The sequence below is a fragment of the Argiope bruennichi genome, chromosome 6, assembly GCF_947563725.1.
Source record: "Argiope bruennichi chromosome 6, qqArgBrue1.1, whole genome shotgun sequence".
In the NCBI taxonomy this organism is placed as follows: Eukaryota; Metazoa; Arthropoda; class Arachnida; order Araneae; family Araneidae; genus Argiope; species Argiope bruennichi.
This window is the reverse complement of record NC_079156.1, coordinates 95,750,549-95,764,610: the sequence shown is the minus strand read 5'-3', so window position 1 is coordinate 95,764,610 and position 14,062 is coordinate 95,750,549. Positions and strand designations below refer to the sequence as shown.

The window sequence follows — 14,062 nt, the reverse complement described above, 5'->3', positions numbered from 1 at the left end:
GCATACATTTCAGTTCCATATTATAATAAGCTATTTTGAATATATGCAAAGTCAACAGATATCAGCAGCAGGTACATCGAATGCTTTTAATAACTATGCAAGCGAAAATATAATACAGAAATGAATAATTTTTGAAAAACCGAAAGAAAATATCTCATAGTTTTAATCATATTATTTGTAGAAATGACAATGCCTATCAAGCGTTATATTAGAGAATGGTAAACGTTGTTTTCAGAAAATTATTTTCTTTTTTCCCTTTTCTTCTCACTTATTAGCTTTACATATAATTTTAGAGAATAGTGACAATAAATTAGATTAAATTTTTTTATCAAATTTAATTATAATTTTTATTTCCTTTCTGGAATAAATATTTTATATAATTTTAATTTTTAAACACTATGCTATCTTACTTACAGTTCCATACTTTTCTTTTGATCGTTTATTCACCATTGATAAATAGTTTTTCTTACAATAATAATAAGTACATTCTTTGATAAAAATAATTTTCATTGTTCTGCAAATGTTATTTTATGCATCGAAGAAATGGCTCACAATATGTAGACGTATTTAAAATAGATTTATCTATTCCTTTCTTTTTCAACCATTTCCAACATAATAAACATTGTCTTTTTCTGATTTTTTCTTAGTGAAATCACAAGTCTAATAATTTTTATTCTAAAAGTTCTTCTGAAATTCATTTAATAAGTTCATTTTCATTTGCGGCCACTTAGATGAAAATAAAATCATTTAAAAATAAAATAATCTAAAAAGAAATTATTATCTCAACTTTTAAAAACAGCGTCCAAGAAGAAAGTTTACATTTCTATTTTTATTCCCTCCTACAGACACATATTCTCAAATTATATAATTAAGAAAATAACTAAAACTCCATAAGAGAATTTCAGTTATTTATAGCAAACATTTTACAGCTTCGTGAAATATCGAAAAATTACATAACACGCATCATATCATATAAACATCGATCATCACACATTTGCATGCAACAATACACCAATTATCTATCTTTTCAATAGGTCTTGCGATACTTGTGTACAAGAAAATATGTGGGGTTCACAACACTTGAAGCAAGGGATACGGGCATGTGCAAGATATTTGAGATCATCGTTCAGACGGCGTCGTCCACCATGACAGCTGTAGTCACTGTGGTATACCTTGTTGGTATGTTTGGTCTTGCCTTTTGTCCTGAAGGATAGAAAAAAATATAAATGCGAGTAAAAAGTACATATTATTGCAATAAATTAAAATACATTTTTCTTTATTTAATATCTAAAAATCAAAAATAATTTTTATTAACATGTTTTCTTCAAACGACTGATATTTTTTTTTTTTATCTGGACGTCTTTACTAATAATCAAGAAAAATATATGTGGGCATTGGTAACTCTAGAGGATTATTCATTTCTCCTTTCATACAAAAACACCAAATTTGGTACAAATATACACTGGTAGATGGAAATTTAACAAAGATAACTTTTGAAATTTAAACAAAGATTTTAATTAAAAATGAAGCAAGATTTTGCAATTTTCTTTCAATAATGTCTATAAGTATATTGAGATAGTAATATATTTTTTTTATTGAACATTTATGAATCCCCCGTGCACCACAAAGTATCACACGGGGCTTACAGAAGTAAGTATGTAACACATTACAAAAAGAAAAAAAGAAAATTTAACAGTTATGAAGGATTACATATGTCAACAATAAATTTACAGAAATTTTCAAAAGCACTTCTAGTGGAAATAAGTTGGTGAAACTCTGTAGGCCAATTTAAATTCATGTGCTTAAGAGCCAGTGTTAGGATCTGTCTTTCTTTGACAAACTTGGAACATAGAAGGAGCACATGTTCAACATTTTCCTCCCCACCAATATTACAATCGCAGGAAGATGACGGAAATAAATTAAATTTGTACAAATAACTTTTAAAGTTACCATGACCAGTTAGAAATTGGGTTATTTTGTAATTAGTATAAAAATGATGGCATGACAGTCTCTTATTAATGGATGGAAAAAATTTCTTTGTTAAGCTCCCTTTATTTGAAAGGAGGTATTCTTGATTCCAAGACTCTACCATTTTTTCTCTCGTAATCTTCTTGTAAAGGGATTTAGGAATATTAACGTCAATGTCGATTTTGCGCTTAGTGACAGCTTTAGCAAGCCAATCGGCCCGCTCATTTCCATAAATGCCCGTGTGTCCACGAACAAATGCAAAAACTATTGAGATATTTTTATCTTTCCGGCTTTTAATTTGCTTTTGGATTTCAACGATTATGTTCTTAGACGAAGAAATACACTTCAGAGAATCCTAGGATGATAGAGAATCGGTACAAATAAGATAATCTGAAATTACACTATTTTGTTCAGCGATCCATTTGATGGCGAAGTTTAAGCATAAGAGTTCAGCTACAAAAACTGTGCATTCATCACGAATTCTGAATTGAAAGTGCTCGGATTCAATACCACCCCTGAAAACAACAAATGCGGAACCAACGAGATAGTAATATTGAATATATTAAACGAAAAGTACAAAATAATTACCGTCTTTGTAAAATTCTTAAAATTACATTTTTAATGACATCATACTAACTGTCATTTTTTTCTGATATTTGACAATTTTCAAAGATATTTTTTCATAATGTAATTTTTTTTTTTGCAATGAAATCCAAACCATTTTCTTTGTTTCATAAAATATTTGATACCATTCCATTTTCGAAAGTTAAAAATCAAAGATTAAGCTTATTATCTCAGTAGTTTATTAAACGAATCAGAAAATAAGATTATTTTTTTTACAAAAGACACACACTTGCAATTTGAATGTAGATTAGCCGAGCAATTATTTTTTAATAGCATACGGTCGCCATTGTTTTCGGCCTCATTAGAACATAACGTTTTTCACATTAAAAAAAAATATTTTTAAGAGTGGTTTTAAAAAAGAAATTGGCATGAATTGTTACGTCAATATTTTTATTATTTTACATATATTTAATGTAGTCAATTGTATTCGCGGGAGCCAGTACGTCCAAACTTTTTTCATATTGTGAAAATTAATTTGTTAAATTTAATTTTTTATGTTAATTATTACAAATGTTAATTATTTATTATTTTTATGTTAATTATTTATGTCATACTCAATGCGAATGGCAAAACCTCAGTACCAATACTTAAGCATTTGTCAGATATTGTTTTTTTAAAATTTTCTTCGGAAATGTTTTATAATAGAAGAATGAAAATACAAATATAACTGATATTTTCCATATTTAACAAAATACAAATATAACTGATATTTACCATGCTTAGTAAAATACAAATATAACAATGTTTTTTTTTATGTTTAGCAAAAAGCTAAATGAAAAATATTTGTAAGTCTTTCTTATATAAGCTGAATTAAAATTAATAAAATTTATAATAAACTAGAATTTTGTAAGTAAATTCAACCAGATTTATTATTTAAAATGATACAGATGTAAAAATTTATATAAAAACTACAATTCTGCCTTTTGATTCAAATGTTACAAGAATGGGCCAAAAAGTATAAATAATTATATTATAAATTATATTATAAGCAAAAATAATTATATTATAATAAAATAAAACTTAGAACTTTAGGACAGAATTATTTAATAGAGAATAAGATAAATTACTCTCTGCTCCGATGTTTGGAATCCAAAATTATTTTTTTAAATCTTTTATTTAATTATATATTGTTTCAACATTTATATCAGAATCAAATCTTTACTATATATTTTAAATTCTACAAGAATGTGAGCATTCTCAATCTTTATCAAGTTGATTTTATTTATACCGATAAAAATGACAAGACTGTTCTTCAATTTGTACTGGAAAACTTGATTTTTGTTGCAACTTTTATATAAAGTTTGGGAACGCTACAAAAATATATCCTATAAAAACGTTTCTATAGCTGGAAAAAATAAATAAATCTGAAAGAGTTCGGAAAGCGTGGGTTTGTGCCTTACTTCCAGAGCTTTAAAATAAGAAGTACTAAAAATATTTTCTTTAAGAGAAGTTTTAAAAGTTCACTTGACATGAATTGGTGAAAAATTCCAAGCAGATTTCAATAAATAATAACTGTATGTAAGGAAGAATTTGTTTAATGTTTTGATTGATGACGAAAAATGAGAATGGAAGAGTGAATATTAAACAAATGTCTTACTTTTTGTGTCGACCAATGAAAAGCTTCATATTTCATACGAATTAAAATATATGCTAAAATCATGATTATATCTAAAAAAATTATTTTTTCAAAATCTTCATTTTTGTTAGGCATTTTGATATTTTGCCCGTCTTTGGCAGAAAATTAAAAAAAATGCCATGATAGTATCAAACATTTAAATTAAGTGATAACATTAAAAAGTCAAGTTTTCACGAAATTTGGATTTTTTTAAATGTAATATTCTTAATGTTTGAACAGATTTTTGATAAAACCATTAGAGTTTTGTTTCTCAGTCTACTGTTTTGGGAAGTTGTACTGGTTTATATGTTTGCTTTTACATTCACTATAATGTTTCTTTACATTTTTAGATGCTATTTTCTCAAATATATAATGTGATAGAATTGTCTTACGAACAACTTCATAAATTATATTCTAATGCATATTTTTGTTCAAATTTATATAATAATTTCTCAATAGGTTCTGCAGATCTCAAACTATAGAATAAGTAATACATTTACTTAGAAATATTTATAATTCTTTTAATTCTTTGTAATGTGAAAAGAAATTGAAAATTTCGTGTTTTTGATCAGTTGAATCTCAGTATTTTAGGAACGGTTAGAAACACTGCTTAATTTCTTTAATTCAGAAGCTAGATATATTTCTTAAATTATCTGGTAAACTTTAAGTAAATCATTTAATAAACCTCTAAATTAGAAGAATTTTCCTTTGTACCTCTTTTTTCCAAAAAAAAAATGCCCTTTTCTTTCAATTTTTTTAAAAAACTATTGTCACTTAACTTTTCTATTTTGGTTTCCTAGATTATTTCTTTTAAATTTTTTAATGTAAATAATAATTTAAAAAAACCATAGCTTTTTCGGTAATTTTTCAAAAACTTCCTCCTGAACGTAGCCACATACCTTAAGAAAAATTCCTTGCACAAAGTTTTAAATTAAAAAAAAATGTAATTAATTCATGAAATGTAATGGAATGAATTAAAGTGTAAGAGATAAAACACAACTGTGAAACAAGTTTCCCCATAAAGTCCTGAAAACCCAACAACAAGGGCATTTATCTAGACAATTTACGACGTCTGATATTTCAAAAAAGTAGCAAACTTTCTTTACATTTTCTCCTAAATAAACTGTTTTTCTTCTGTATATCTTTTACAAGTATCAACTTTCCTGCAAGAAATTTTAATCATAATAAATTTCGCAAACGTGCTACAAATTTAATTGAAAATTCCAGAGCACAGACGTACGATTAGAAACAATGATTAAAAAATTTATTTACCTAATATTTATCACATTTTTTTAAAAAAAAATTAATAATTTTTCAAATTATTTGGTATTGAACATGTAAATAAATTTATTGCATAAATTCTAATTATTTTTGAGCTATTGAAACAAATTAAAATTTTGAGACTATTAGGGATTTTTTTAATTAATATTAGTTTGTTGATATCATTTCAAATTTCACCTGAGAAAACATGGACACACATGTTTCTAGACATTTTTTTTCTGAAGCAAAGACTTATTATAGAAACAAAAAAGGAAAATTTTTCAAAAAAAAGGAAAAGTAATTTTTCAAATTATTTGATATTTAAGATGTAAGTTTGTACAAATTCTGATTATTTTTGAGCTATGCAACGAAACCAAAATTCTATTAAGGATATTTTTTAATTACGTAATTAGTTTTTGATATCATTTCAAGTTTTATACGTGCTTGAGAAAAGAAAAGGGTCTGCATATTTTCTGACATTCTTTGCTCAGAATCCGATATCATTTGATATCATTCTATATGTTTCGATGATGTCAAAAGATATAAAGTCTTAAACTGGTCAGATTAAATAAGTAAAGAGCCAAAATCAGAAGGTCATATAAAATAAGTAAAGAGCCAAAATCAGAAGGTCAGATAAAATAAGTAAAGAGCCAAAATCAGAAGGTCAGATAAAATAAGTAAAGAGCCAAAATCAGAAGGTCAGATAAAATAAGTAAAGAGCCAAAATCAGAAGGTCAGATTAAATAAGTAAAGAGCCAAAATCAGAAGGTCAGATAAAATAAGTAAAGATTGATCTTGCCTATTCGTTCGATAATAAGGTTCTGTAATTCTTACCTACAGGCTCTGTTTACCATGTTTTGTAATAAAGAAATTATCAATCCTTTCACCTGTATGAAAATTCAGGATCTTGAGAGAGACCGTAAATACCTCAAGTACTCAGATTTTTATTTTTTGTGTCCCACACAACACCAATTTCTCTTTCATAAAATAATGAAAGATACCAGGTATGAATTTTGGTACATTTTTTATCGACATCAGACAAAATTTGATATAAAACTACATATTTTAATGTTTCTAAGTTATTCTGTGTTTGAAATACTACGTTTAAATGATTGGGAATGCAGAAACTGAGAGATGGTCACCCTGTTGACGAAATTTAAGCTCAACATTTAGATGTTAGAAAAGTGTATTGAATGTTTTTGATCTAAATTTATATTTTATAATTATCATGCATTCGAACGAGCAGACTTCCTCTAAACGGAAGTCTGTTCTCAAATTTTGATAAAAATCTCCAAAGTTTTTGATAAAACATGTTAATTTTTATTACTCTGGCCCAATGCGTTTTCAGTAAAATAGTTCTATACAAAATTTTATATAGAAATAGTTTAATTTATTTAAGTTTTTTGAGTCTGAATAACCATGTTTAAATGACAGGGAGTGCACAGATTGACAAACGGTCATCCTGTTGACGAAATACTCAAAATTTAGATGTTAGAGCAACATATTAAATTTTATTAATCTAAATCTACATTTTATAGTTATCCTGTTCTCGAATAGACTTCCTCTGAATTGAAGTATTCTCCTCTAATATTGATAGAAATCCCCTAACATTTTTGTAAGACTATATGTCAATTTCCAACGCTCTAGCCCTGTGCGCTTTAGTTTTCCAATTCACATACATATGCATAACTCAAAAAAATGTATGTTTATTCGAGGGTGAGGGATTGACGCTTGTTAAATTTTAGAGGTGGAATTTTTGAAGGTCACATTTCTTCCTTGTATGCTTTACGAATTAGAATGTAGAAATGAATGGTGTGCATTTTTGTACGCTTTTATTTATCAGAAAGTGGAAGTGGATAATGTGCCTTTTTGTACACTTTTATATATGAGAAAGTAAAAATTACTGATGTGCATTTTTGTACACTTTTATTTATAAGATAGTAGAAATTAGCGATGTGCATTTTTGTACACTCTTATTTATGAGAAAGCAGAAATTAATGATGTGCATTTTTGTACACTCTTATTTATGAGAAAGTAGCAATGGATAATGTGCCTTTTTGTATACTTTTATTTATGCGAAAGTAGAAATGAATGATGTGCATTTTTGTACACTCTTATTTATGACAAAGTAGAAATGAGTGATGTGCATTTTTGTACACTTTTATTTATGATAAAGTAGAAATGAATGATGTGCAATTTTGTACGCTTTTAAATTGAATATGAGATAGTGTAAGGGATTCTTTGCTGAATTTCTGGTGTTCTAGAATTTCCAATTCTTTTTTGTATTTTAATATTATTGATGAAAATATACTCTTTTAATATTTTCAGAAATTTATTGTCGGACTAATTGGTTAAAATGGTTACAAATTAATTCTATTTCAACTGCAGTACATGGTAGGGAATTTGAGAAAAAATTATTCCACGATATTTATGATAATTTATCTAAGTTTAAATATTAAAACGAGAAAATAAATAAGATAATTTTTTTTAGTATAATAATAATAGATCATAGTTTTTTTTTATTTAAGTACTTTCTAGATGTATTTACAATTTTTTTCTTTCTTTTGAAAATGAAAGAATCTATTTGAAATTTATTTTATAGATTGAAGTGAAAGATTTTCTCAGATGAAAGTTTTCGAGTTATATTTTCCAAAAAGCAATCTTTCAAAATCTGTTCAACAATACGCTTAAAAATAAAAAATAAAAAATGAAAAGAATTTCTGAACAATCTATAGTTCCATTCTATTTTTACTTGATTGAAAATTTCCCGAGAAATAGTTTGCTTTTTCATTCTTATATAAACTTCAACTTTCTTCTTGAACAAAATTTCCTTTTCCATGAAAGTAAACCGTGTTTCATCCATAAGCAATTCCGATGTAACATATATTTAAAAAAATAAAATATATCAGCAATATAATATCTATAGATTGAAAAATGTTTGCTAATTATTTTTTGAGTTATATTTAATCTAACTTTTGTATATTAATCCAAGTGCCAATATGATATCAATTTAGTTATCCATTATCGAAATATATAATGTGCACTTTTAGGGCCGAATTATTTTTCCAATTTTTTTATTACTTTCTCGTATACGTAATATAGAGAAAATATAATAATTGTCAAACATTCGAACTCTAGATTTGAACGAATCTCCACGTTCTAGACCACCCTGAGTTCGAAAACAAAAACATTTTTGTAAAATATCTGTCTGTCTGTAATAAATGTAGCTAAAAATTTGCTTTGACCTGAACGGATGAAATTTAGTATATGGTCTTTATACCAAATTTGCAATCAAATTTTGAGTAAAAGTTCGTTTGCCCGGCTGTTCGAATATGAATTAACACGACATATACAAAACGTACTGAGCAAAATGCATAGAATTCTTAACATTTAACATTTATAGAGTAGGCACCTGCCTAAATTTGAGAAAAAAAGCCCGACAAGTTTTCACTGTCTGTCGGTCTGTGCTGTAAGAAGCATGCAAACGTGATAATTCATAAAAGCAATGACAAAAACATATCTAATTAGGTATGGTATTTTTTTTACTAGAATAATAATTCTGTGCCATTTTTTTTTGTTTCAATCGGTAGGGAAAAACGCATGACACAAAATCCCAGTTTTTCGGATACTATTTTTGAATGAAAAGGATAAAAAAAATATCCCGCCAAGAAAAGATTCAGTAAAAATGCTAAATTCCCGTCAAAGGTTAATATTTTGTAACTATCGTATGCCAATGTTATGCAAGGCGTTCTAGGGAGCAGCATCTTTAATGAGTATGCGAGAAAGTTTGGGGGAAAGTATTCACGCTAGTTATTCTCGGAATCATAATTCTTGCAGTAGATTCCTATAATGATAAAAATGTGGAATTTACTGTACCGTCTATATGAGAGACCATCTAGTTAAAAATGCCTGACATGTTAAATTATAAAATACAAAAAAATATAGCTAGATAACATACTGCAATAAATTTTAAAATAACATACTGCAATAATTTTTAAAATAACATACTGCAATAATTTTAAATAAATGGAATCATTTTTTTCTTCAACAGACAGACTTTACATATTCACTATTTAAAAATTTCTCTGACATTCATTCACCTTCCTTTGTTAAAATACAGTAGCTTCTACTTTTCTTAAGTGAGATTTAATGTAAGTTAATTGCTGATAATTAAATACTTAATTGGCTGAGTTAATTAGGCAATTAACATTCCAATGCCACCATTTCTGTGTGTTTTCTGCCCTAGCATTTGTTGATGCACTCTGCTTAAGGAAGGTCATTTAACTCTTTAACATCGAAACAGTTTTCTGCACCTTTAAATTATAAGCGTTAGCCCAACAGATACCACTGTAAACGTAGTTTTAGGATTAATGTTGTAAGAGCTGGATAACCTGGGAGTTGAATGAACGAAATAGAATTTAATGTACCCGTATTTAAAGCTGTGAATACGGGTGAACCAGAGTTAAACCCCCTACTTCGCCAAGTTGCGATAACGCGCCAAAGCTGGCAATCTCCAGACTGGCAAACCTATTATCTTTCGCCTTTATTATGCGCTATGATTGGACATCTGCTCCCTCGCTTTTGAACATTTCGCAAAACACGGCGCAAGACTGTTGTTGACGAGTTGGCGATTTTTGAAAATTGCGCCAAGCAGAGGGTTAACTCCGGTCGTGCCATGAATACTTATAAGATTTGGATAAAAAGGCTATCAAAATGCGCTTTTCACACTTTTCTTTGCTGTAAATATTTTGAATTTAGTTTCAAATTTTAGTTTTGAAATATTTTGATTTTTTTTTTTTTAATGCTGGGGTTTCAAGAAAATATTTTATTACTTTCAACACAAAGGAAAACCTAATATAGCATATATATAAAAAAATATCTACTTCTCATATAGCATCAAAGTTAATAAAGATTTCAATTTAATTTCTTCATAATTTAAAGAGGAATAGTAGCAAATAGGTAGTAGATTTCTGTTAAAAAGGAAAAGAAACACTTAATTCTACTTAATAACAGTTATCTTAATTCCACTGTCAGATATCTATACTTATAAATAAAGCTCAGTGTGTGTGTGTGTGTGTGTGTGTTGGCGCTCTACAGGCCAGGTCATTTGACCTACAGCTACCAAATTTGGTACATGTCTACCTTAGAGGTCGGAAATGTGCACCTGGGGTCCCTTTTTTGAATTTTTAATTAGAATTTTAATTATTAATCAAAAACTAACTTTCCCGCCAAAAAATCTTCCATTTTCCCCATCGCCAAATGAGTAAGGCTTCAGTTTTTTTTCCCCCCTAACAATAATGAGGCTAGGGTTAACATTTTTCGGCCCATTATTTCAAATGATTCTGTTTATTTTCTTAATGTTTTATGCATTTAAAATTAAACATTGTTAATTAATCCATCTTTCAGATTCATTCTGAAGTACTTTTGAATTAAAATAACACAGAATAAAGGAAATTAAAAATTTCTAATCTGCATAGCGTTACTCCAACTGGCGTAGAAAAATTCAAGCATTTGCGTTACCGTAACTGGCGTTGAAAATTCACGCATGCGTATTGTGTTCTGATTGTTGACATGACAACCACTATCAACGGATGATTTAAATTATTTTTAGGTTAGTTGCATGCTTTTGTAATTAAATTGTAATTATGTTAGGTATATATTTTTTGTATATGCTTATAATTTTAAGTACTTTTTTTAAACCTGTTTTCGGCCGATTATTTTAAACTATTCATTTTATTTTCTTAGTGTTTGATGCATTTAAAATTAAACATTGTTAATTAATCGATCTGTTCATGATGAATCTGAGAAAATTTTGTTGACAAATTCTTGAGATATTACATAAATTAAGAAAGATATTCTTTAGTGCCCATAAAGTTTAAACGCTCAGTGACTCTGTTATCAGTAATCATATTATAAAAAATGCTTTGTTTCAGTAAAAAATATTATTATATTAATTGCAGATTAATTCTTTCCACTTTAATTTAAAGCACAGATTCTACGAGAGCTAACAGAAAATTAGAGAGATACATATTACGTTATGACTGAAGGCCTTTGTAATATTATGAGTGAATTATATGACTATCAAAATTTGAAGTTTTAAAATATTTTGATGAAGAATCTATTAAAGTTGGAATTGCGTAAAATATTTAATTATTAAAATTTTAACGAACATTAAGATTGGCTAACCGGCTGGTCGCCAAAGGCGGCTTGTATTAAATAAAGATTCTCCTTTATAGAGGTATCTACTCCACTAAATCGTTTCCTGTAACTTTCTGTTTACAACTATAAAAAATGCTTTATGACATCCACAAAATAAATAGTGCAATAATCATACTTTGAAGAATAGAAGAACAGGGTTGTAGTTTTAATAGAAAGAAGTTTTATAAAAAAATAAAAAGAAACATGTAGGAAAATTTTAAAAGATGAAATTGCAATATCGGAGCGGTTGATTTACTTTAGTTTTTGAGGATACCAAGAATAAGATATATTTTAAAGAAAAATCTGCAAAAAAAGCCGTAAAAAATACATCATATAGATATTTGTATATAGATATCATTGTTTTTTTAATATCGCCTTCAAACTTTCATTATTTTAAATTCATTCATTAATTCGTTTAATTTAAATTCATGGAATTCATTTAATTTAAATTTGTTAAAACGTGCTTTTTTAAAATATAATATTTACTTTGTTGCCACCCTTATATAGTATTGTATGTAAATCCTTGAGTGAAAAATAGAAACATATGTTAATAAAGTGTAATGCACCTTTTATTGTAAAATAAACATGCTGATTGTAATTATTTTATTACAAATTATTAAATTTTATGGGAGTTTTATAAAAGTAGTTTCAATGACAGATTTAAATTTAATAAAATTAACTAATTTTAGGTGTGACAATTATATATATCTTTAACAAAATTCTTTATCTTTTATAGCAAAATAAATTTGTGGTTTTTGTCATAAATAAGATGCAACATAATTGTAGAATTTCAATACATGCAATTTCAAAGTATTTTTAAAAAATAAGATTTTGCTTCTTGTGCAAGAACATTTACCCTTTCATTCGTAGAATGTCTTTAAAATGAATCGGTGTCTCGAGCTAGAAGTATCTAAAACTTTAAAAGGAATGAGGAAATTGAGTTTTTGTTACTTTTCATTTTGGGCTTTTGTATAAAGTTCAAAAACGAGAAGTTTAAAAGTTGTCCAAGTGTATTTTAGTTTTTTTTCCCTTTTATTGGTTAGAGATCTTTGCTACACTTTACTTCGTTTTTATATGAAAGAAACTTAAGCTTGTCTTTTTAAATTAGATTTCCTTCTTCTCGATGTTATGACACACACAGTAGAATGCATTTTGGGAATGTTGTGAAATTAGATGATCAGACATTTAGAGTTGAAATCCAACCTTCTTTTATTCTATAATATTCGGATATACAGTTTAAGTAACGATTACAATTTAGTTGTAAAGTGTGTTGTTTTTGTTAAATGTGGGCTCACTATTAACACAAAATGCCCAACAACATTTTAAGGTCTCTTCATGATATTTTCATTCATTCCGAATATCGAACAATATCGTGGATATATCGTACAATATCTTGTGATAGCAAGGCTTCAAGTACAAATTGTAAATTTTGAATTTAATCTTAATTAATTTAGACCCGGCTACAAAAAATTATGTATTCCAATCATAAACTTCGTTTATTTTAAAAATCAAAATTCTACGCTTAATTTAAGGAGTTAAAATGAAATTAAGGAGGAGTTGAATGAAAGTTTAAAAATTCAGTGGTTTATAAAGACATTACAATGATATCTATATCAGATATTGAAGATATTGTATTATATAGATATTGTAGATATCAGATATTGTATGCAATATTCACATTATCTTTTATTCCGTTTATTATATCTGAGTAATAAGCGATAGAAAATATCGATTCAATTATCCTTTCCCCGCATTTCCATTCAGATATAGATTGGGACAGTTTCTCGTCCATAAGAGATTTTAGTAGGGATGACGAATATTTTAAGAGCGGTTATTACGTAACCAATAACAAAAAAGTCACAAATACAAGTGATCAATACTTTTCAAAGAGGGGTGTGATTCAAATCCTTGATACGATCTTACTGATGATATTTCGATTACAGGTTTTGGATCACGATAGAAAGTAACAATCGATACAATATCACTGAAATTTGCCGGAGCGGTGACTTCACTGGAAATTAACTATCGATACGATCTGTCCAATGGAAGCTCTCGAAAGAAATCTGTGATTGGATTGAAAAGTGAACGGACCGGCTATTGGAATTATCGTATCGTATCATTGAATTGCATATCACTGAAATTTATCGGAGCGGTGATTTCACCGGAAAGTGCGAGGCTTCACTGGAAAGTGCGAAGTCACCGTTCCACTTTACGGGAATGACCGATATTCGTATTTGATGATGCACTATTCTATACAGATCATTTTTAATTGCTCGTGACATGATTGACTTTGATTACATGTATTCTGTTTACTGCTGGCGCCATCTATTGGTAGAATATAGGAGTAAAGTAAACATTTTAAAGAAATGACATATATTTTTAACTCACCTTTTCCAG

General features: G+C 27.8%; 1 protein-coding gene across 1 annotated transcript in view; it reads right to left on the bottom strand.

Moving 5' to 3' along the window:
* Positions 1 to 343: 343 nt before the first annotated feature.
* LOC129971128 (thyrotropin-releasing hormone receptor-like) overlaps positions 344 to 14,062 on the bottom strand; it is a 453,265-nt gene continuing 439,546 nt past the window's right edge. The window contains exon 4 of the mRNA XM_056084621.1: positions 344 to 1,203. Coding sequence (XP_055940596.1) covers positions 1,127 to 1,203 — 77 coding nt within the window. The 3' untranslated portion in view covers positions 344 to 1,126. The remainder of the gene's footprint in view (positions 1,204 to 14,062) is intronic.